Source organism: Primulina tabacum, chromosome 8, assembly GCF_025594145.1.
Source record: "Primulina tabacum isolate GXHZ01 chromosome 8, ASM2559414v2, whole genome shotgun sequence".
In the NCBI taxonomy this organism is placed as follows: domain Eukaryota; kingdom Viridiplantae; phylum Streptophyta; class Magnoliopsida; order Lamiales; family Gesneriaceae; genus Primulina; species Primulina tabacum.
In genome coordinates, this window is record NC_134557.1 from 40,517,056 (window position 1) to 40,541,055 (window position 24,000).

Genomic DNA, 24,000 nt, shown 5'->3' on the forward strand with positions numbered 1-24,000 from the left:
AAAAAAACAGAAGCGATTTTTACTTTTGGATAAATATTGAAAAATACTTTTGTTTTTACATGCAATTAGAGAAGCTATAAATTCTATTTTCTAAAAAAGGTGTTTTAAACAATTTTAATGAAAGATTTCTCCTTGTGAACTACTCATTTATGACCACTATTGGATAAACCTTGTTGTTTTCTTGTATATGTCAAGAATCAAATATGATAATGTTGCGTGGAAGACATGGAAATGGGAAATTCCTTTTCTCAAGATCGGATAAGATTTCATATTTCTACTTCATGTCTACCACAAGGATAGATCATGGTCCACTTCCATTGAAATGATATTTTTTTTACGACGTGATAATCCATAACCACTACTTTTCGTTGCACACTGAGGTAAACTTTTGAGCTAATGTAGTAGCCTGTAAATCATGATTGTCTGGTAAACCACACTGGGGCAAGACCTATACAACATGATCGATCAAGAAAGTGTTGGTAGGAATATCGAAATCATTATCATTGACCAAAAGCTCACCTGCTCCATCAACTCGGACAACCCATTAGAAACATTGTAAACCTTTATACTTGAGCACATGTTAGAGGTACATAAGAGTACTTCTTATTTAGTAAATATTTATACCTCTTCAATCTAAAATATAAAGATTAGACTTTTCTTTTCATTTGTTGTCAATATATAGTGTAGTGTTTATATCTAATATTATTTTATTTTATTTATTTTTATCAATCTAGTGTATTAATCATTAAAAACTTTCAATAATTTTTTATATCTTATTAAAACAATCATTAAATAAGAGCAAAATAATTTTTTTATGGAAAAATTTTCTTTTCAAATGATTTTCTTAATTTTTAAAATATATATTTATTTATTTTGATTGAATAATTTTTGTGTTATATTATATATTCATATATTTTAAACTTATCCACCCAAATCCCAAAAACCACTCTTATAATATTTTTAGAATTTAGGATAAAATTAATCATATAAATGCATGAGGCAAGCCTCCAAGAATCATAATTGTTTTTATTTATTTATTTTAGTAAGAAATATGAGGTGATACTAGACCAAATTTAATTGTACTTAGTCAACTCTAGGATTTTATCAAGTGACGTAAAGATATGAAACATATCGATTATTGCTCCTCTTAAGTCTTACAAGTTACATGTGTTCCGAATTTTATTTATTTATATATCGGTATATCACATGTCTCTTGGTCCAATAACATCCGCTATATCTCGCGAGACAGTTTCACGAGACAATTTTTTGAGAGGAATCTCATATCCTTTAAGATTCATTATTTTTTTTGTTATGTTTAAAATATTAGTTTTTATTTTAAGTATAAATGATGTTGACACGTCTAGCAAGAGACTTACTCGTATGATAAAATTCCGAATCTGATATCTACGTAAAATTCTTCTCCCTGATATTAAAAAAAATATCATTTTTATATATTAAATAGGTAACCAGCTCTTAGTTTTGTGCAGTATAGGAGGAGACTATACGAACAATGGATGGCAAACTCCATCTGAAATTCGAAAATTGTTGAGTTTTGAAGAGATGAAATTCATTTTTTTTTCAAAAAAATTATAAATATCGGCTGTGTTTTTTATGTAGAAAGATGAAATTTGATTATATTTACATTACAAAAAAAAAATAATATAATAAATATATATAAACATTAAGAGTACGAAGTCAAAATGGCCTATTAGCTCAGTTGGTTAGAGCGTCGTGCTAATAACGCGAAGGTCGCAGGTTCGAGACCTGCATGGGCCAACAAACGATTTCTAATTTTTTGTCCAATTATTATATTTTTGAGGAAATTGAACACAAAAATTGAGTTTTTTTCCCCCCCAAAATATTGGTTACAAAATCGTGATTGAAGTTTGGATCTCATTATCAACTGTGAATGCTCTGGTGGTAGACTATGATTATGCAAAATGTGGGGTTTCCGGAATTTTTGGGAGTTCGGAGAAGCCGAAGAAAGATTATTTTTTGTTCTTCGGTAAGTTGAAATTTTTAACACGAAATTATTTTTTTAGACGAACATTTTCCCTTAATTTTGTTCTGATTCCTTTACGTTTATATTTTAATATTTGCGCAATTGCGCCGCCTTCATATTTGCCTTAAATTATAATGTCATGGCCAAATCTGTAGCCAGTTTCTTTGATGTAATCCTTATCTAGATTAAGCACTTGAAAATTAGTGGTGATTAATAAATTCAAACTGGTGCAGCCTTTGTCAAAGTTCTTAATGTTTCAGTTTCCGATTCGAATTAGCCGAACCGTTGTGCGACACATGTGATTTCCACTTGTTGAATATAGTTAAAAACTGAGGTGTCTCCGCTTGATTTTGGTTGAACGAACAGAGAGTTTTTGCTTCCCTGGATTATAAAATTTGTGGATTTCTTGTAGGTGTTGCACATGCTTGTAAAATGTACTGATTAAGTGCATCTTTTCCCTTTTAAAAAGCTATTTGCTGATATGCCTGAGTGCAAGTTGATCAAATGATTTTTTTTTTTTTTTTGGTTTTTGGCCGTACAACCTTACCTTATGAATCATCTAGATGTAATCTATGTTGGTTCGAGTTGTAAGGATCATGATTCCCTCTGCATAAGGTTTGGGTCTGGTCCGAGTCTTGTGGTTGGGAAGATTAGCATTGAGAGAGAGCTTCACCGTAACGGCTCCCTGACTCAACAACAGAATAGTTTGGGCCTAACGCGACCCTGGGAATCGGAGGGTTCACACTAAAAAAGAAAGATACCCGGTCGACATAACTTTGGGTACCTTTTGTATGAAAGTAATTGAATTTTCCAAATAAATTTTCTTTTTCCAAGTACTTAGACATCATTCTTCAAATTTACTTACATGATATGACTTTTTTATTAAATTTAGTTCCCAAGTTTTAGTTTATTTAATATAATTAATAACAGGACGACAATTATTTGCACAAAAAAACGTACTTATTGCGTGTGTTAATTCATGTCGTGAATCTTGCATGTTGTTTTATTGTTAGTTACCATTGTTCTAAAAAGCGTGAATAAAAAGTTTGGATTGGGGTAAAAGTGAGAAAAAAGCAATAAACCTTGAGTTGATCACATTAAGCGCGAAAAAAACTCGAAAAAGAGCGAGCTCTTAAGATAAAATTTAAAATTTTAATGATAAGTATACTATAAAATAAAATTCTTAAACAAAAAAAACTTGAAGACACCCAAATAAAACCTGACTTTGTATCGGACAATATGGAAGACGATATAAATGAAGAAAATGATATTGAATTAGAATCCGATAAAGAGCTAGAAAATTTGAAGTATCACGAAGAAAATTTATGCATTTATTCTTAATTTTGGTATCTTATATGTTATTTAACGTATTGATTAACTTGATATAATAATTATAGTAAAAACTAAAACCACTTTTCCATGTTTAGTCTCGTACTAAACTAGCTTAAACTTGTAAAAGTTGAAGCATGGTAGTGATGTTTCGTCATACTTTGCGTTTTTTAAAAGCTCGGAGATGTTACCTACACTAAAAATGATTCCACATTTCTCTGCAATTGAAGTGTAATCTAGCTTTCAAGTAACTTCATAAAGATAGAAATTTTGGCAGCAAGGATAGTTATACATCTCACAATTATTCCTTTTATTTTGTTAAGGTGCTTAATTAGGTAAATTGAAAACATTAGTTGTGAAATATCTGGGATACAAGCTCACAATACTTCAGAATATTCTTATTACTTATGTTTTTCAAAATGTTAAAGTGCAATCATAACGTGTAAAAAATTAAGAACTATCAAGTGGTGTATGATTCACATTTTATCTTCTTTATTTTGATGCATGTATTAGTTCTATGATGTCAGTTATGGCAATTAGGTAATTGAGAATTTAGTGGAATTGCCACTCTCCAAGCTTACCAATGAGTAATCTTGAATAATACTATGTTCTTACTATAAATTGAATCGATTCCATGATTAGTGATCATGAAATTGTGAATAAATAATGGATTGTAAAACTTTCAATCCTGCTTCTTTCTTCTTTATAATCTTTTATTCAACGTTCTTGCCCTCAATTGCCCATGATAGTGAGTAGTGGTGTTTGGGCAGCATTCCAGAATGACAATAGAATCGCTGCTTCCCTCCTCCGGTTACACTTTCATGATTGTTTTGCAGATGTAATAAGTCTCCTAATAACTTGTTATTTGACTTGTTTGTCCTAATAAACATAATGATTATATAATAAGAGTAGTAGTAAATGGTCTTTCAAAATTATGCATTGAACTCGTCTAGTAACTTGAGTTAATTGTTTTCTTAGAGTGAAGAATGATGCAAAATAGTTACTGATGAATCCCGTTATGCACAGTTTTTGTTGCGCCATCTATGAGCATATGGCATGACAAAATTGATAAGGATTTTAAGTTAGAACATGGACGGACTGCATTTCTTGATGTTAATGGGGTTGCTATATGCTTTTTGTAGGGATGTGAAGGTTCTGTGCTTCTGGATGACACTAAAGAATTCAAGGGGAAAAAGAACGCTGGACCCAACCACAATTCTGCTAGAGGATTTGAAGTTATCGACAACATAAAGGCAGAGTTAGAGAAATATTGCCCCTCAACAGTATCCTGTGTAGACATATTGACTCTAGCGGCTAGAGATGCCGTTTTTCAGGTAAGCCACATAATCATACCGTGCTTGTTCTTCATATAATTTCAATAATACTGGGTAAATTGGAGCCAATATATGTCTTCTGCTCTTGTATTCATGTATCTAATTTGTGCAGTCAGGAGGTCCTTTTTGGCCTGTTTCATTAGGTAGGCAGGATGGTTTTACTGCAGCCGAGAAGTCAGCAAACGAACAGTTGACGGCCATCACCTTTCGAACCTCTAGATGCCATCAGTGCCAAGTTTGTAGCAAAGGGTCTTGACATGAAAGACAGGGTAGTTCTGTCAGGTAATTTAATTTTGTTTTTGCTCATAAGTTTTGTAGAGTGCGCGTATGGGCAATGAATTAGTTTTGACAATCTCTGTGATAGTAATGGAAATGCGACACTTATATAGTCTAAAAGCTTTAGGTTGCACTTATCTAAACAGTCGTACCTACCAGAACTGCGACGAATACTCAGTTTTGCAATTTGTTTGATGATAAAACTGCTTTTGTTAGCCTAAGCAACGATGCAAGCGTTGGACTGTTATACCATTTTAGTAATTTAGTTACATTGTCACTGTTTTATATGGCTTTTAGTACCGCAGCATGTGCTTCAGCTAACAATTGATATCCGGGTGAATAGTCTTCTTCGATTTCAGTTGAAGCTGTCTCTAACTGCTTGTTTCTCGTAGTGAAAGTAATCAAAACATGTCAAATATGCTCCTATATATACAAGTTATATGTTTGTGTTATAAGGTCAGTATCAGTAATCAGTCAGATCTCGACACAATTTATTTTAGATTTATTATATAGATATGTGTTCATCTTTCTCATCCTTTATTATTTGTATTTAAACACGATAAGATGAAATTATATCATCTGATTTTAAATTATACGACTCTTATGATTTCTCTATGTTTACTTTTTTTTTTCAGATTTCAAATCAAAGTTTTCTTTTTCATTCAAATATAAATGTATATATAATGATTATTCTTTATTATTATTAAGAAATTATATGTTGGAGTGGAATATTGAGTTGTCAATTGATTAATTTTTTAATATTATTGATTCGATGAAAATGTTGATAAAATATCATGCATGTCAAAAAATAAAAAATGTAGTTATTTCTTGATTCTCAATTTTCTTCATTCCTTATATTTTCCTCTCATTTTGTTTGGAAACATAATTGTAAATCAAAGTTCGTGCTCATGAATAATTTGACTATGATGTCAAGTGAATGTTACTTCTTAGAAATAGAAACTATACAAGTAAAAAATTTAATTTATATTTTATATTTTCTATATAGATATGTGTTAACCTTTCTCACAATTTATTATTTGTGTTTAGACATGATAAGATGAACTTATATCATCTGATTTTAAATAACTGATTCGTCTGTTTTGTTTATGATGAATTATTATTTATTCATTGAAATTTTTAATGATTGTAAATTATATGTATGTATCCAAAAGATAGAGCTGAAAACTTATTTAAGATTAATTTAGTTCATTTACAGAAAAATATATGTCTAAACTAAAGAGAACCTTAGATAATCAAACAAAAAAATCATAAGTTTTATTTCAAATTACATAAATTAATTACTAAGAACAATGATGTGTTGTTAATGGTGTTGAAAGATGTGGAAAAACCAAGTGATAATTCAAAAAAACAAGAGTAAATAAAATGAAGTAAGACCTGAAGTATGAAGACTCAAATAAACAAAATAAGGTCATAAGAAAAAAATAAATATCAAAGAGATTAATCAACTTCAAATCACATTATGAAAAAAGAAACACTAAAATCATATATTTAATCAAACAAAGAAGCAAAAAAATAAATAATTTTTTTTAAAAATAGTTAAAATAAATATTGAATAATTCAAAAATCAAACAAAGAAAAGATTGGAAAAATACCATAATTATTTGAAATGATAGGTAAAATTGAAATAATATTTGTTATTGAATAATATGTGAAAAAATTATGTGTCTATATTAATTTGCAAATTTATGACCAATATTGTTGTTGAGTCGACTAGTCCCGTCCCGGGAAGCTAAGAACTGGCATAGCCCGGTGCGGATTCAAAAATGTCTTCAAAGAAAGAAGACTAAGGGCGCATATGACTCTCAATAACGATGAACAATGACGCAGATTGATTCTCTGTCAGTGCCCCTATTTCGAGCCATGCAAGTTTTCCTCAACTCTACCTTAAGGAGAAGTGGAGGCAGCTTATACGTCCCGTGCAGCTCTAAAATGAGCACTCTACGCTCGACTTATTAAATTATAATGGATGACATGAGATAATCAACTAGATATTGATCTTCTCTAACTCGTTTGATTCCGTAAAGCATCAAGTCCTTTAACTCCCCAACAATACACTTATCGTTGGTTGCTCATCTGAATCGACTTTCAAACAATTATAACCAACTTAGTGATCCGCAAAGCAATGTGCTCGTCTACATAAGAGTCGCGGACAGCTGAATTTTCATGATCATATTCAAGAATTTCGTTTTTCGCCGTAAGGACACCGTAAACTCAGGTACACTTTTTTGTGATGAGCTCCACTAGTAGAATGCCATAAGCAAAAAATATCACATCCCATAGACCAGGGTGGACCTACAACAACGCCAAAAACATTGTTATTGAAACTTGTTTAGAATAATAAGGAAATCGCATTATTGTTCATGATAGAATAAGCCTTCGTTGTTGAAGGAAATCACGTTATTGTTCATTGTTATTGGGCTTAAGCACTCATGGTGAGTTTAAGTAGGTGTTAGAATATTTTGCAGTACTCAGAAGTCGATAAGTTTTGATGATCGACAAAATAAACAGTATCAAACTATTTCAAGATCCAGCCGCTCATTTTATTTTAATACAGGCTTTTCAAACCGTTGGATTTCTTCAAACCATTCGATTTCAATTCGCTCTATCTAGAAATCAAAACTTTGGACTTTATTGAACTTCAGTTGCAAGACATCCTCTGACAAATAATCGGTCCAAACTATTGAATGGAGTGCCCGAGTTAAAACTATTGTTTTCCAATCGCACTGCATAAAGGCAACCATTGAGGATTTCCAAAAAGACGATGCATTTCGAGCCTTTCAGATAAAAACTCAACATAGAAAGATTACATAGTATCCTACCAACTTCCGAAATGACATAACCACTCTATTTGGACATGATTTTCTAGCTTTATCAAAGGCATGGACTTAAAGTCAAGAGAACATAATGAACATTTAATGGTAAGTACAGAGTATGTCAATAAAAACGGAAAACTGTACAGATGATCGTTGAAAAAAGATTTCGACCGTTGAAGCATTCTACTGTAAATATGCAGTACATCTCAAAGATCAAGACTACCAAAACTATTTCAAATCGCTGAAGTTTTCAAGAAAACAAGAGTTTGCATATTTTAAGATTTTTTAGCCTACTTAAGAGTTCTAATTTGTGACTGCTCAATCATAACATACTCATATATATATCGTTACGAAAAATATATGTCTAAACTAAAGAAAACATTAGATTATCAAACAAAAAAACATCACAAGTTTTATTTCAAATTAGATAAATTAATTACTAAGAACAATGATGTGTTGTTAATGGTGTTGAAAGATATGGAAAAACCAAGTGATAATTCAAAAAAACAAGAGGAAATAAATGAAATAAGACCTGAAGTATGAAGACTCAAATAAACAAAATAAGGTCATAAAAAAAATAAATATTAAAGAGATTAATCAACTTCAAATCACATTATGAAAAAAGAAACATTAAAATCATATATTTAATCAAACAAAGAAGCAAAAAAATAAGTAATTTTTTTTTAAAATAGTTAAAATAAATATTGAATAATTCAAAAATCAAACAAAGAAAAGATTGGAAAAATACCATAATTATTTGAAATGATAGGTAAAATTGAAATAATATTTGTTATTGAATAATATATGAAAAGAATTATGTATCTACATTAATTTGCAAATTTATGACCAATATTGTTGTTGAGTCGACTAGTCCCGTCCCGGGAAGCTAAGAACTGGCATAGCCCGAAGGTGCGGATTCAAAAATGTCTTCAAAGAAAGAAGACTAAGGGCGCATATGACTCTCAATAACGATGAACAATGACGCAGATTGATTTTCTGTCAGTGCCCCTATTTCGAGCCATGCAAGTTTTCCTCAACTCTACCTTAAGGAGAAGTGGAGGCAGCTTATACGTCCCGTGCAGCTCTAAAATGAGCACTCTACGCTCGACTCATTAAATTATAATGGATGACATGAGATAACCAACTAGATATTGATCTTCTCTAACTCGTTTGATTCCGTAAAGCATCAAGTCCTTTAACTCCCCAACAATACACTTATCGTTGGTTGCTCATCTGAATCGACTTTCAAACAATTATAACCAACTTAGTGATCCGCAAAGCAATGTGCTCGTCTACATAAGAGTCGCGGACAGCTGAATTTTCATGATCATATTCAAGAATTTCGTTTTTCGCCGTAAGGACACCGTAAACTCAGGTACACTTTTTTGTGATGAGCTCCACTAGTAGAATGCCATAAGCAAAAAATATCACATCCCATAGACCAGGGTGGACCTACAACAACGCCAAAAACATTGTTATTGAAACTTGTTTAGAATAATAAGGAAATCGCATTATTGTTCATGATAGAATAAGAGCTCATTGTTTAAGGAAATCACGTTATTGTTCATTGTTATTGGTTTGAGGCCCGGGGCCGAAGAAGGCGGGGGGTAATCGTCGGTAGCATGAGGTTGCACGTACAATGAACGGCTCCTTGCAGGCTTCTGGGCGGAGGGAACATGAATGAACCGATCTTGCACCGGAAGGAGAGGGATTCCGAAATTGTTCAGGTATGAGACTGTGCAGTTGATGAGGGCTTAAAAGATTTGATATGTAGTACTCATATCAAGAAAGTGCATCTTCTTTTCGGTAGCTCATCACATAAGAACTCCAAGGTTAAGCGTGCTTGGGTTGGGGCAATTTTAGGATGTGTGACCCCCTGAGAAGTTTCTAAGGTGCGTGTGAGTGAGGATATAAGCACGCGCTGAAAAGACTCGTCTTGATACAGCGAGGACAGTCGTCGAATCCAGGACGTTACAATTGGGCTCAAGCCCTCATGGTGAGTTTAAGTGTTAGAATATTTTGTAGCACTCATAAGTTTTGATGATCGATAAAATAAACAGTATCAAACTATTTCAAGAACCAGCCGCTCATTTTATTTTTAATACAGACTTTTCAAACCGTTGGATTTCTTCAAGCCATTTAGGATTTCAAGTCATTCTATCTAGTCAAAACTTTGGACTTTATTGAACTTCAGTTGCAAGACATCCTCTGACAAATAATCGGTCCACACTATTGAATGGAGTGCACGAGTTAAAACTGTTGTTTTCCAACACCACTGCAGAAAGGCAACCATTGAGGATTTCCAAAAAGACGATGCATTCCAAGCCATTCAGATAAAAACTCAATATAGAAAGATTGCATAGTATCCTCCAACTTCCGAAATGACATGAAACCACTCTATTTGGACATGATTTGACAGCTTTATCAAAGGCATGGACTTAACGTCAAAAGAAGATAATGAACATTTAATGGTTAATACGGAGTATGTCCATGATCTTGTAAAGCAATCCTTTTACTGAGTAAAAGATGCTTTCAAAATTATATATATTCATAAGAAAGTACAAATAAATGTTTATATTCTCTAAGTGGACGAGAGGAAAATGTTGATATGTAAGAGACAAGTGAACAAGATTGGACCGAGAGATGAGCCGGCCAGTTCGTCGCCTGATTAGTTTGGCTCTGTTGCTATTGTGTTTCATTAACAAAAATGGCACCATTTCCCCTATTCCAACAAATTATTCAGGATTATTGTTACTTATGCTGATAGATAAAGATTAAACTAGTGAATTTCTGTGAAATGATATTTCGTTTCACCATAAATTCACCCGAGATAAGAGTTCGCTCAAGCATCATGATCCTTTCTATAGTCACAAACGCCACATTCTGATATTCGACAACATAGCCTCCAAACTTTGAAAAGTAATGCAAACCGTTATTCTTTAGCCAAGCGTCAACTCGAGTAATTAACATTCAGTTTTCCTTCATAACCTCGTATTTCAAGTACCAGGAGTACCATGGAGTTTACACAGGTGCACCAAGTTTATTCATCTAAGACCTAGTTGTTGTCACTGGTCCTAGACCGTCCGAAACCTCGAGCTTCACGCGGTAGCATGCAAACCACATTAGTCGGGTAAAACGCACCAGAGAATCAAACTTGTGACTATTTGGTCTCGCGCTCACCTAGTTTACTAACTTGGACACGGAAGAGCTCTTATCTCATGTTGGTCCGGCTAAGCATTGTTTCTACAGCCCAACTTTGGGGTACTGGCTCTTCACGAACCTAGTTGTTGATCTAATTTATGTTTAGTTGTTTTCTACTTTATTTCAATTCGCAATTCATTTTAGTACATTTATATTACGATTGCGACAGATACTATACTAATGCATCTTCTATAGCTTATGTGTTATTCTGTAGATGTAAATTTCTAATCGGTTAACATCGATTCATTTGCAGGCTCGAAACTTATGATTGTCCTTTTGAGTATTTTAAGGCAATGTTTGGCTAGTGTATGAAATGATAAAGAAATTTATATTAGGAGGATAAAAGTAAAGTAAAATATATGAATAATATAATTATTTTTAAGTTTAGTTATTGTAGAACTCGAATCAAATGTCCGCGCCAAAGGATACCTAAATGTGTAAAGTTGCATTCATGTAAATTTTAAAGAAAATGTATCGAATTTTATATCAAAGCAACGAAAGTTTAGCAACCGAAAATAAAATAAAATAATTGAAATTTAGTAACTGGAGATCATTTTGTTACAAGATCAAGGAACAACATAACCACATAGGTTCTTAATACTAGCTCATAGGAAAAAACTTATCTAAGACGCTTTCACGGGTCGTATTTTGTGAAACGAATATTTTATTGAGTCATCCACGAAAAAATATTACTTTTTATGCTAAGAGTATTATTTTTATTGTAAATATCGGTAGAATTGATCCATCTCACAAATAAAAATTTGTGAGACCGTCTCACAAGAGATCTACTCTGACCTATATATATATATATATATATATTATATATAAGCACAATACCGTACACAGGTACACAACTAGATTATAGCACAAGTATCGGTTAGGAAAAGGTTATTTGATACACCTATATACCAAATATTCAGGGTATATACAGTGTTAAAAAATATATCATCATGAAAGTAAAAGAATGAAGATTAATGAATAAAGAACAAAAAACAATAACAAAAAGAAACAATCTCACCGCAGTTCCAAAATTGTCAACGTAAAGGTACACCAAGAAATAAAAATACAAAGGTTGTCTCACGTGCTATTAATCCAGCTACAAAATTCATGAAACATTCTATGAAAGTCTCAGTGCATGAACACCCGAGGGTATTACCTAAATTCTACATTCCGTTACAGGAGACTTCGTTTTTTAAGTTCATTCGACGATAACTCTGCTAAATCTCAGAACAATTGCAGAATATACTAGCTCACTGACTGCTGATGGTTTGTGTGACCATTTGAAGACTTTCCATAAGCTGTAGTCTTGGTGTGTCCATATCCGTTGTTAACTTGTCTGCCATAGTATGTGCCATTATTAGAATCCATTCTTATCTGCAAAGCAAGAAGGATGTACAGAGAAAACAATATTACAGAGTGAATTTGATAGGAAACCTGAGAAAACATTTGATAGGAAACATGCGAAAAAAGAAACATCGGCTCTCTCTCTAGTGCAGCATATCGTTGATAGGATTTGACATGCTAAACTCTGCATTTACAGTCTTCAGTATATATTTTGATGAATGGGCATTTAGACATTGGTGAAGAACTATATCTATATTTCCCCGGTTATGATTATCAGAAGAAATGTCATAGCAAATATTAAAAAAGATGGGTCTTCTGTAAACGGCAACATTAAAAAAGATGGTGAAAGTGAACCTTTTTCTACTACTCCTTTCAACATAAGCTTAAAGTGGTGAATACGCAGAAAATATAGAGAGATATGCCTAGTTATGTTTCAGCCAAATGTTTTGTTTTGAGAAAACAAAATTTCAAGGCGCTAAAAGGTATTGAGCTCCGAAGGATGCAATGCTGACGATTACACTTCTGAACTTTGTTCTTTTATTTGTGTATTGAATGGTAATTTGGCATGTAGGTTCATGTGGTGACGAATTTACAGTTAAATGGGAAAGAACTAAGATTCTCCAAGATGGAAATATCCCAATCACTCAAAATGAAATAAAAATTGAAGAATTACCTGTTTGTTTCCCAGATTTCGACCCCAAGAAAGGCGAACTGTCTGCTTGCCAATAACCGTGCCGCTTAATCTCTCAAGTGCTTCCTCTGCATCGCTTCTGTTCAAATGATATATTATAAGGGTCATGCCATGGTATTGTAATAGTCACATGTATCAACTTTCTTGGTAGCAAAAATTCGACAACATTCCATGTTTTTTCTTAATGAGGGCCTAACATCGAGAATTTTAATTCAGAACACCCCTATTTAGGGAATAATATATATACTCTTGGGAAAACAATCATATCACACCCATGGCTACAAAAGCATGTACAACAAGAATCACAACTTTTATTCTTTTTTTTAAGAATTTTGTGAAATCTCAAATATGGTGTATTGTCCACTATATGATAGGAAAAACACAGTTGTGTAGAAGACACTACACATAGGAAGATAGACAAGCACAGGATAGAAGAGACCAGTAGTAGACTCAGTACAGGATAGGACTATCTCAACAAAAGATCATGCTGAATGAACCATCCTAATGCGAAGGGGTTTACTAAATATCTTACATCATCCATCCAGCCAGTATTTCAAATCAAAGGAAGTTTAAATTATTTGAGTTCAAATCCCCAATCGATTCAATTTGATCAATCCAAACATAACCTACCAAGATGAAGATGTCAGCAAAATGCAATCAAGCAAATCCAATTTCTTGTTTGGATGAACAAATGTTTACATCCGAACCTTTCTTTTTCCTTTTTATATTCAGTTTGTATCATAAATTCTGCATTCATGACCCACATCACAGGATTTACCTGTTTGCAAATTGTACGAAGCCACATCCCTTTCCAGCAGGTATTTTTACAGAGAGAATGTCTCCAAATGGAGTAAAACACTGTCTGAGTTCTTCATCAGTGACATCAGTGTCTAGTCCTCCCACAAATATCTAGAACAAAAAAGGATATCATGAATAGTTGTACAATAAAATTTACCATAACTAACTACAGAGGGATACTTACTGTCGTGTTTGGCAAATCACTATCCGACTGACCTTGGGGCACAGCACCATTCGATGCGTATCCACCAGAAAATACCACAGCTACACGGTGAAAGTACAAAAATTCAATAAAAATTAAATCAGAGTACATCTCTGAACTGCTATTGACAGAGTTAAAGACAAACTCCAATGAGGTTTGACCCAAAATAAGATGAAACAAAGATGCAAGCGGTTGCTCCCATTTAATTTTTTTGCAAGAGTAAAGCATCGAAAGTAATGGACAAAGAATATTAAGTCCGTGTCAAATATAATAATGTATTTACAAACACAAGTGGTGTACCACCCATCACAGATAAACATATGGACAACAATTATATACAGGTGGGTACTGAATCTTTGGAGCAAAAATGCCACCAAGTTGCAGAACAGGGCAAAGGATTCCGTACCTTGTGGAGAATATTGTTGCTGAACTGAAGGTTTCTTAGGAGTTGCAACACCAACACGCATAGGTCTACTAGAACAACACACACCATTCATTTCAGTCAAGGCTTGAGACCTATCATTTTCATCACCAAACCTGACAAAGCCATAACCTTTTGGACGACCAGTGCTCAGATCAATTACTACTTTTGCACCTTTCACAGATGGATATTTAGAGGCAAAGATATCATGCAACATCTCATCAGTAACATCAGTAGCCAAATCTCCAACAAATATTGACAAATCAGAACCAGCTTCAGGTCGCCTATCACTGGCGCTAAATCCTGCCCAGTTTAAGCGGAAGGGTTGCTCAGTATTTGGCATCATGGCGCCGTTGCAGCTTTGTAGGACTTTCTCAGCTGCCGCATGAGAATTGAACTCGACGAATCCGTATCTCTCTGATTGGCCAGTCTGCTTGTTGCGTATAGTCTTGACCGAAACAACCTGCAAGTATGGATCTCTAAAGAGATTAATTCCAGCAGTGATAAATCGCAAATACAATACTTAGATAAAGCAACAATTCCCAACACATTAAAAAATATCAGTTCAGCAACCAAGGCTGGTAGCGAAGCTGTGCTTCCTCTAATTTGTCTTCATGGTTATTTTCCTTATTTTACGTGATTGTAACCCCAGAATCTTATTGTTTGTGTATAAAGGAGCCAAGAAATTTGCAGATATTTTGAGTGTCTGAAGTTTGAAAGCATCTGGCAAGTGAAAAACAATTCGAAGCTTGTTGATAACATAGCTAAACCTTGGTGTTGGTTGTTTATGTGCTTGTTCCATTTTACTGAAAGTTTAAAGTTCTGGCACAATCGAGTTTATATACACTTGTTTGTAATATGGCATTGAGTTGAGTTGATACTTGATAGTAGATATTTATAAACAAGGGGTTTAATTTGCTTAATTTAAGCATACTTTGGCCACAAGTTTTGTACTGTGTAGCTAAGGTGTTTGTTTAAAGGCTTAAATGAGAACAGATGCATTCTAAATGAGTTTACATTTTTTAAAAAACATGTTGCTAAATGCCTTAATGCCCTAGAATATATTCAAACATAGCTGAGGATTGTTTGACATCTTATGTGCCTAAAAATGAGTATATAAATATTTGTTGAAGAATGGGTAAGCCAATAATGAATAATGGCATGTTTAGGAACATATTCCAACCTGTGCATGCTAAATACTTAATAAAGATGACAAGGTGAGTAAAACGGGTAATCAACATATTTTTAAGTGGCTTAAATGAATTATTCATGACGCTAGTAATGATGGTGCATCATACCTCGTAGTAAACCATGTTATGAGCATTTGTATTGATTGGGAAAAGGTTGTTGTGGCTAGGGGGAGTTCATGTCGGGAAGTTCAGGTGTATTCCTTTTACTGTTCTATGCAAAAGGTATGGAAGTTGTAAAATAGAATGAAAATATGTAATTTTATGTGTTTTCTTACTTAATGAGTTGGAGTTCTTGTTGGGTGTCATGATTTGGAAATACAGACCTGTAAAATAGACGATAGGCTCGTTGAATCATGAACTCGAGGTCTTATGTTGGACTATGGAGCCCACGTGAAGCAGACAATAGGCTCATCATGCCGTGGCATGGACCTGAGATATTATGTTAGATAATGAAGACCCCATGAAGTAGGCGACTGCCATATGGAGAACACGTGGTTGGGTAATGTGGGTGTTAATGACCAAAGTTATTGATTTGATATTCCTTTGTTGACCTATACATCATCCGTCACACGCATTCATGCGTGCATCTCATTAGATTTATATACATCTCACCTTTTCCATTTATCTATACGTACTGAGCGTCCCTGCTCACCCTCTGTTATGGGGCTTTGTTCGTATGTTCATAAGATAGCCATCCTGTAGGACTTCGTTATTGGATAGGGATTTCATAGAAACCGGAGAAGTTAGTGGAATCCTGGATTGAGATGCTGAGCTAAATTAATACGTGCTAGATTTCTAGAAGGCTTAAATATGTTAAATTGTTATTCATACACATTAACCCAGTGAGATGTCCAAAGCTTGAATATTCAAATTGGATTGCGTGTGTATATAAATATTTATACATACATACATATATACAGATATAGATATATTCAAATTGGATTTTTTGTGTGTGTGTATATGTATATATATAGATATATTCAAATTGGATTTTGTGTGTACACACACACACACATATAGATATATATGTATGTAAGTATAAATATTTATAGACACACACATATATGATCTATGACTTTTATGTGATTTTGTTGATAAGAACTTTTTTAATAAATTATTTTTTTTTATAAGAAACAATATTTTATTAATAATAAGTTGAGACAAGGTACATCAGTGGACTAGTGATCCACTGTCATCAAGAAGTACATGATATGAAAGTTATCTTAATGATACACATATGCCCAATCTCTCATCAAATCTAAAATCGAAACATTCTTAAAATCTTGATGAGTTCCAATCCACTTCTTCGGTTTCTTTCCAACCACACCGCCCAGCATACGCAATGCACCACCGATTGCCACAATATTCTTCCCCTGGTACCAGTAAGCTGCCCCAAATCCATATAGAACAAATCCCATGTTGACTTAGGAACGACCCAAATCAATCGGAGCTCTTGCAAAGCTCTAGCCCACAATTTGTTTATGAAAGAACAGTGGATGAACATATGATCCTTGGTCTTTGTTTCATTTCTGCACAGCACACACCAGTTTGGGCACAAGGCAATTGAAGGCCATCTTTTTTGAATCATCTCCGAGGTTGGTAGCTTACCCAGAGTTGCTGTCCAAGAAAATATCTGGATTTTTTTTGGGATGGGAACTTTCCAAATAACATTAAAAAGGGGATTAACTGGAAAGCGAATATCTGGAAAAAAAGAATCATAGAAGGATCTGACAGAGAAACTACCCGAAAAATCCCCACGCCACTCTAGATAATCATCCACCCCTTCGACTAACCTAAAGGAATCTAAAACCCCTAATAACTCAGATAATTGAGAAATCTCCTCCTCTCTCGCATCTCTTCTAAAATGGAAATCCCATGAATTGGTCAACGTAAAATTATCAAACTGGACGAAATGAACTATTGGTAGATTGTGAAAAGTTGATAGCTGAAACAAGGCTGGAATAATATCTTTAAAAGAAGAATTCCCCACCCAAATATCCTCCCAAAATTTGACCTTGTTACCACCTCTCATCTTAACTGACACTCTCAGCTTAAAAGTCAGGTATAATCGGGAAATAAACTTCCAAGGGCATCTGAACGTTTCGTTTCTTGCCAACCCCGCATCCCATCCATTTTCTTGCAACCCATATTTACTGACAATAATTCTTTTCCACAATGTTCCTCCTTCCTCAAAAAATCTCCACCACCACTTTCCCAGCAATGCCTTGTTTCACAATATAATATTCCCAATACCCAGGCCCCTTTTTTCTTTCGGTTTACATACTTGGTTCCACGCGACCAAGTGGCTATGAACATCTCCGTCCGCTCCATCCCATAAAAAATTTCTCGAAATCTTTTCCATTGAATCTGCTATCCCTTTAGGAACCCTGAATAAAGACATGTAATAGATCGGCATAGAATTCAACACCGACGAAATCAGTGTTAATCTTCCACCTCTTGACAAGAAAGCTTTCTTCCAACTTGCCAATTTTTTCGACATCCTAAGCCACAACGGGAGCCCAAAAAGATGCTTGTAACGGATTGCCCCCCAAAGGCACGCCCAAGTACTTAATAGGCCACATCTCCTTACCACATTCCACTTGTTGTGCTAACATTTCAACTTCTCCTTGATCACGGTGAATACCCAACAAAGCACTTTTTTCCCAATTGATTTTTAATCCAGACATATCACAAAACGCTCTCACCACTTGCACCAGGAACTTAATGTGATCGTCATTCTGCACAAAGAATAGTGTGACGTGAGCAAATTGAATGTGAGAAATCTCTATCTTGTTTCTACCCACCTCGATCCCCCTAATGAGATTCCTTTCCTTAGCTTTATCAATCAATCTCCCCAACACATCTACGACCAAATTGAACAAGAAAGGAGATAATGGGTCTCCTTGTCTAAGACCTTTAAACGCCTTGAATTTACCTCTCGGTCTCCCATTAATCATGACGGAGAAAGAAACATTCGATACACAACCTTTAATCCAAGATCTCCATCTTCTTCCGAACCCCTTATTCATCAGAACAAAATCCAGAAAATCCCAACTGACATTGTCATAAGCCTTTTCGAAATCCACCTTCAAAACCCATCCCATTTTTTTCTTTCTTCTCCCCTCTTCGATCAATTCATTCGCTATGAGGCCACAATCTAGGATTTGTCTTCCTTCAACGAAAGCATTCTGAGATTCAGATATGGTATGTGCTATCACTGTCTTAATTCTCGTTGTTAGGACTTTCGCTATGATCTTATACAAACTTGTTGTCAGGCTTATCGGTCTAAAGTCCTTCACTTTATTCGAATCCTCTTTCTTTCGTATCAAACAAATATATGTTTCATTAGTCGCACCATTTATGATCTCATTTTGAAAGAATTAATCAAAAACCTTCATTAGATCTCTTTTGACTATACCCAACAATCTTGAAAAAAAGCCAAAGTAAATCCATCTGCCCCCGGACTCTACCCTCCATCACATTGAAAGACTACTTTCTTAACCTCCTCTTCCGTGAATTGCTTTTCTAACTCTCGACTTAACTCATCTTCAATGGGGCACCACTTCACTCCTTCAATACCCCAACATCTCATGTCTGTCAAACTGTATAAGTCCTTAAAGAACCTTAAAACAATGGAGACAATTTCATCGTCATCTGTTTAATAAATTATGATGTCAAAAGACTTCATTTAGGGGTGGATGACAATCTCTTAACCAAACAAATACCATTATATAGATTATAGCCAAGTCATTGGAGGGTGTTCATTAGAACTTAGCAGCAGTACCCCATAATCAAAGAATTCTAGAACAACATAGCATCAGTGGTCAATCTAGATCATTCACTAATGAACTCAAACTAAATTTTTAAAAAATCAAGCAATAGAAGAATTTGATTTCCTAGGACTATGCATTACAGATTACTGATAAAGGTTATCACGAAAAAGGACCTATATTTTGGAGGACTGATGGTGCGCAGTAGTTAAAAGTGAAGATATAAGGGATTCAATCAAACTAGGATCAATTTTTAACCAATAGATTAAGCAGTAATGAGAAGACAACTCAAAATTCAATCTTAAAACATTTTTACAACCCCAAGAGCAAGATAAAAGGGAATAAATGATGAAACAAAAGGGGATAAATGATGAAATAAATAAATCAATGACAGCTTAAGCAATGGATCAAGGCTGTCACATAACTTAAAGATAGCAAATGAAAAAGACAATTTTGGCCTGCTAAGATCTCATCATAGTTATCACATAGATATCATTTCGTCAAGGACGGAGATAGAATATTTTCACTGGGGCGAATCGAATGTTTTAAATTAGTCAATCAATAGAATATTTAAAATATAAAGATAGCATTAAATATTTACTCTCAAAATAATAAGAAATTGATGGTAAAGAAGTAAAACTACATCTTCAAAATAAATTACTTAAAAACAAAAGTAATTAAAACACCAAAATTTATAATTTTTCATCTATGACATATCTCGTAGCAATAAATTATAAAAAAACATGGAAAAAAAGTTTAATCGTTATAAATCATACAGTAATACATTAATTTAAATTAGAAAGATATATAAATATAGGTATTTCAAGTGTGTGTAGCATTAATTTTCTAATTTGAAATAATTGAGCCAAATGAAAGTTTGATCAATCACTTTTTCCACTATACATTAATAATGGGTTACATAAATATTCATCTTGTATTTTATTATTTAATCTTATATTGACAATTTTTATAGCTAAATTAGTGACACTTGACAAGTTCTGAAATTGGTAATTGTGTTGAATTGAGCTCAAAAAAGTCTAACTGACACTTTATAGATAATTTTTCTTAATCAACGAATTCACTGGACTAAAACTTCTAAACAAGTTTGCAAATATAATTAGTGTCGAATGATTTTCTTTATAAATTTGAATTCTATTTTATCAAAGGAGGAATGTGCATTGATCTTATAAGTTGGGTTAGGCATTATATTTTTAAATACAAAAATTTTTAGATAAAATTGATGTTCTTATAAATTAAATAAATCTTTTTGGAAAAAAAAATGAGGGGGCAAAATTGAGTAAATGTTTAGATTTAAATCAATTATTATTTTATTTATTGATATAAAAAAAATTAAAATTTTGAGTGGGTACGTGTGGTTGCACCCGCCTCCATCTAGCTCTGTCACTGCATTTATTTATCAACCATCTATGTCTTTTCCCCATCTCCTAAAATTACACAAACATTTACATTAAAATGGACTGATGTTTCCCAAAAGAGAGTTGTCAAAGTTGGAAACTAAGATTTCAAGACTAGTAACTGGATGAAAAGTTTGTTGTGCTTGACTAATCCCAGGAAATCTCCTCCTACATTTCAAATTTTTAGATCACGGGGAAATTCCCAGATCAATGGTCTGTGACTAACCTTCATCCATGAGAAAACTTAACCTAATAAAAGTTCATTGGAGAAAAAAGGAGAACTCTTTCTTGTCTTTATCTTCTTTATGAAGATAAGCTTCACACCAATTAGAACTCAGATAATCCAAATCTAGGAACCACACTGGCCTTAAAAGTTTCACTCTCGCATTTAGAGTTCATTAGAGCTGATAGTTAGTATTGTTATTATCAAAACTCTTCAGCTTGCTGTTCACAGATAAAATTTTCTCAAGCACGCCACATCCAAAACACAGTTCAACCACTTATAAATCCTATTTTACAGCATATAGCAGACCAACGACCATAATTTGCAGCTCATTCAAACACCAAGTCATCAACAGCTTGATGGAGATCGTTAAAGTTCATTATTTTCCCTTTAACCATTGATGTAGAGGAATTCTGAAATGCACAAATTCTTTATTAAAGCAAAATCTATCCTGATATTTTCAAGATAAGTACAGGCTCCAGAGCCTATAAATCGATAACTTTTGACCCAGTAAAACCCAAAACCAGAAAAACTCAAAAAAAGGTGTTCTAATTTACACCAATATTACAAATCGCAGAGGCGTGTAGGGGTCTGCTTTCATTCAGTTTTATTGGCAGTCATATGTTTAGAAGATGAGAATTTTACCGTGGGTTCAGTTTTATTGGTAGTCAAGTGTATAGAAGATGAGATTTTTTTTCCCATGAAGGTTGAATCTTAAGTATTTAATTGAATTTACATTATTTCCAAACCATGGAAGCCTATGAGTTATCCTCAGGGGAAAAAAACACTTTAACAAGTAAAAGCAGCAACAATAATTTTTCCAAATTATAGGATCAAATCAAGCCAACAGCAGTAAAAAAATGAATACTTAGAAACTCCAACAAGCGATCAAGATGAAATAATAATCTATTAATACATTAAAGACAACATTTTTACCTCTCCAGTTTGAGAAAAACAAGATTGCAGATAATCTTCATCCATCCACTGCTGAAGATCTCCAATCCATATGGTCTTATTATCATCACCCGAGCTCTGAATCTGATGATTATTCTTTACCGGGTGCGTCTGCTGCTGCTGATACTGCTGCTGCATACGGTGGCCGTGGTAGTACGGCACGTAATGCACATTGTACATCATCCGCTGCTGCATCGCCATGGCCGAATAGTGCATCGCCATCCAATGCTGCTGATACTGCTGCATCGCCGCCCACTGTTGCTGGTACTGCTGTTGTTGCATCTTCTGCTGCTGATTCGAATCTCCGCCGTTCATCTCCCCTCCCTCCAATCTTCAATTCTCGCTGGAGAGGAAGGAGGAGAGATTCGCGAAGACTGCTGATTGGGGAAGTTCGCGAATTTTATGGATCTAGGGTGGATTTTACGCGGGCCGCTATGGCTGCTACGTTGGATGTGGGCCGTAGATGGGTGAATGGGGTTATTTTTGGCCGTCGATAGAGGTGAGAACAGCTATTGTTGTAATGGGGCCCTTTGTGATGTAGATCTGGCCGTTGGTTGGAGGCCGTCGACTCAATCGACGGTCGGGAAGGTTTATGAGTTGTTTATAAAAGTCTTCGTTGCTTCACATGCATTCATTCATGTACAAGTCCTAATCCTAATACAATCAAGAATAGTTTTCAATACACCCCCATGCCCGACAAAACTACTACTCGATCATCCCCAAGTCGGTTTGTCTATGCAAATTAAGAAATTTGAATCTGAAAAATGCTATTCAAACTTCTAAATCAAACTAAGTAAATATTCGATTTGATCGTTAGTTCTAGTCTTTTCGATTTGATGTGAATATCACAAATAAACTAATGAAAAAGTGAAAAGAAAATTTTGTAACTAACATGAACACAAGGGATAAACCATTAAGATTTGAAACAAACATCTTTTTCACGAATTTGAATGACGAGAACAAACGCTGAAAATTGAAATAAACTTAAAACAAATATGAACAAGATGATGAAAAAGTGAAAGCTAAAACATTTGCAAGTGTTTGTGCTTGATTGAGTTGTCTTTGTCTTCTGGATCTTTTCCTCGCTTTTGTTCAACTTTTCTCTGCGGAGAATGTTATGTCGATCGTGGTTCAATGTCTAATTATAAACTCATGACTTGGTCAATACTCAAAATTGTCAACTTCTTTTTAATCTAATAAGTTGGACATATTTCGTCAAAAAAATTATTTTTTTATTGATAACACGTATATTTGAGTATATTATCAACAAGCGATGTATGATCCAAATTGGATTAAAGAGTTACAAATTAACAAGATATATAACCATGATCATGACTTACAACAAATAAAGGGTATAGGAAATTATGGCATAATGACATTTTTATCTTTAGTTTGAATAGTATTATATATTGAGAATGTATCTCATCTATCTTTCATTTGGTATTAAATAAAAGAGTGTATAGCTTTTAATGTTGTAGCTTATTAAAAAAATATCTAAAATGTAAATTATTGTCGTCGTTAATTAATAAATGGCTCGAGTATGAAATACGTCTCTCTCTTCGTCGGTGGACAAGGAGGTAAGAGTTGACTTCCTACGGTTGGTAGGTTCATTCTCTTTGGATTGCGTCAAGGAGTCGGTCGATAGGATTCGGAAGAAATCACTCGATTGATTAATCAATTGAAGCTTATGTGGTGGACAAGGAGGTAAAAGTTCATTTCCTATGGTCGGTAGGTTAATGTTCTTTGGATTGCATCAAGGAGTCAGTCGGTAAGATGGATTCAGAAGAATTCGATTAATTAATCATGACAAAAGAAAATGTTATGTATTACCTTCGGATCTGAAAAAATTATGGCTAACAAGATTATCGAGCTTGGTTGCAAATGTGTTCTCTTCAAAGGTAGTTAATAGAGAAACATTAAGAATTCAAATGCAAAAATCATCCAAGCTTTGAAGCACATAGAGAGATTGAGGTGGTGAGGGATAACATTTTTCTATTGGACTTCTTTTCTGCGGCA

At 34.0% G+C, this 24,000-nt stretch overlaps 1 protein-coding gene, 1 non-coding gene and 1 pseudogene across 2 annotated transcripts; 2 read left to right on the forward strand and 1 right to left on the reverse strand.

Moving 5' to 3' along the window:
• Positions 1-1,702: 1,702 nt before the first annotated feature.
• Positions 1,703-1,776, forward strand: TRNAI-AAU (transfer RNA isoleucine (anticodon AAU)). The gene has a single exon. It is a non-coding gene; the product is annotated as a tRNA-Ile (tRNA).
• On the forward strand, positions 1,746-5,837 carry LOC142554173 (peroxidase 10-like; annotated as a pseudogene).
• Positions 5,838-11,972: 6,135 nt separating this feature from the next.
• On the reverse strand, positions 11,973-22,393 carry LOC142554174 (polyadenylate-binding protein RBP47-like). The gene is made up of 6 exons (XM_075664844.1): positions 21,967-22,393; positions 14,418-14,895; positions 13,994-14,073; positions 13,790-13,920; positions 12,994-13,090; positions 11,973-12,350 (listed from the first exon to the last, which is right to left on the reverse strand). The coding sequence occupies exons 1-6, from the start codon at positions 22,297-22,299 to the stop codon at positions 12,222-12,224; spliced, it is 1,248 nt and encodes a 415-aa protein (XP_075520959.1). The 5' UTR covers positions 22,300-22,393; the 3' UTR covers positions 11,973-12,221.
• Positions 22,394-24,000: the final 1,607 nt, after the last annotated feature.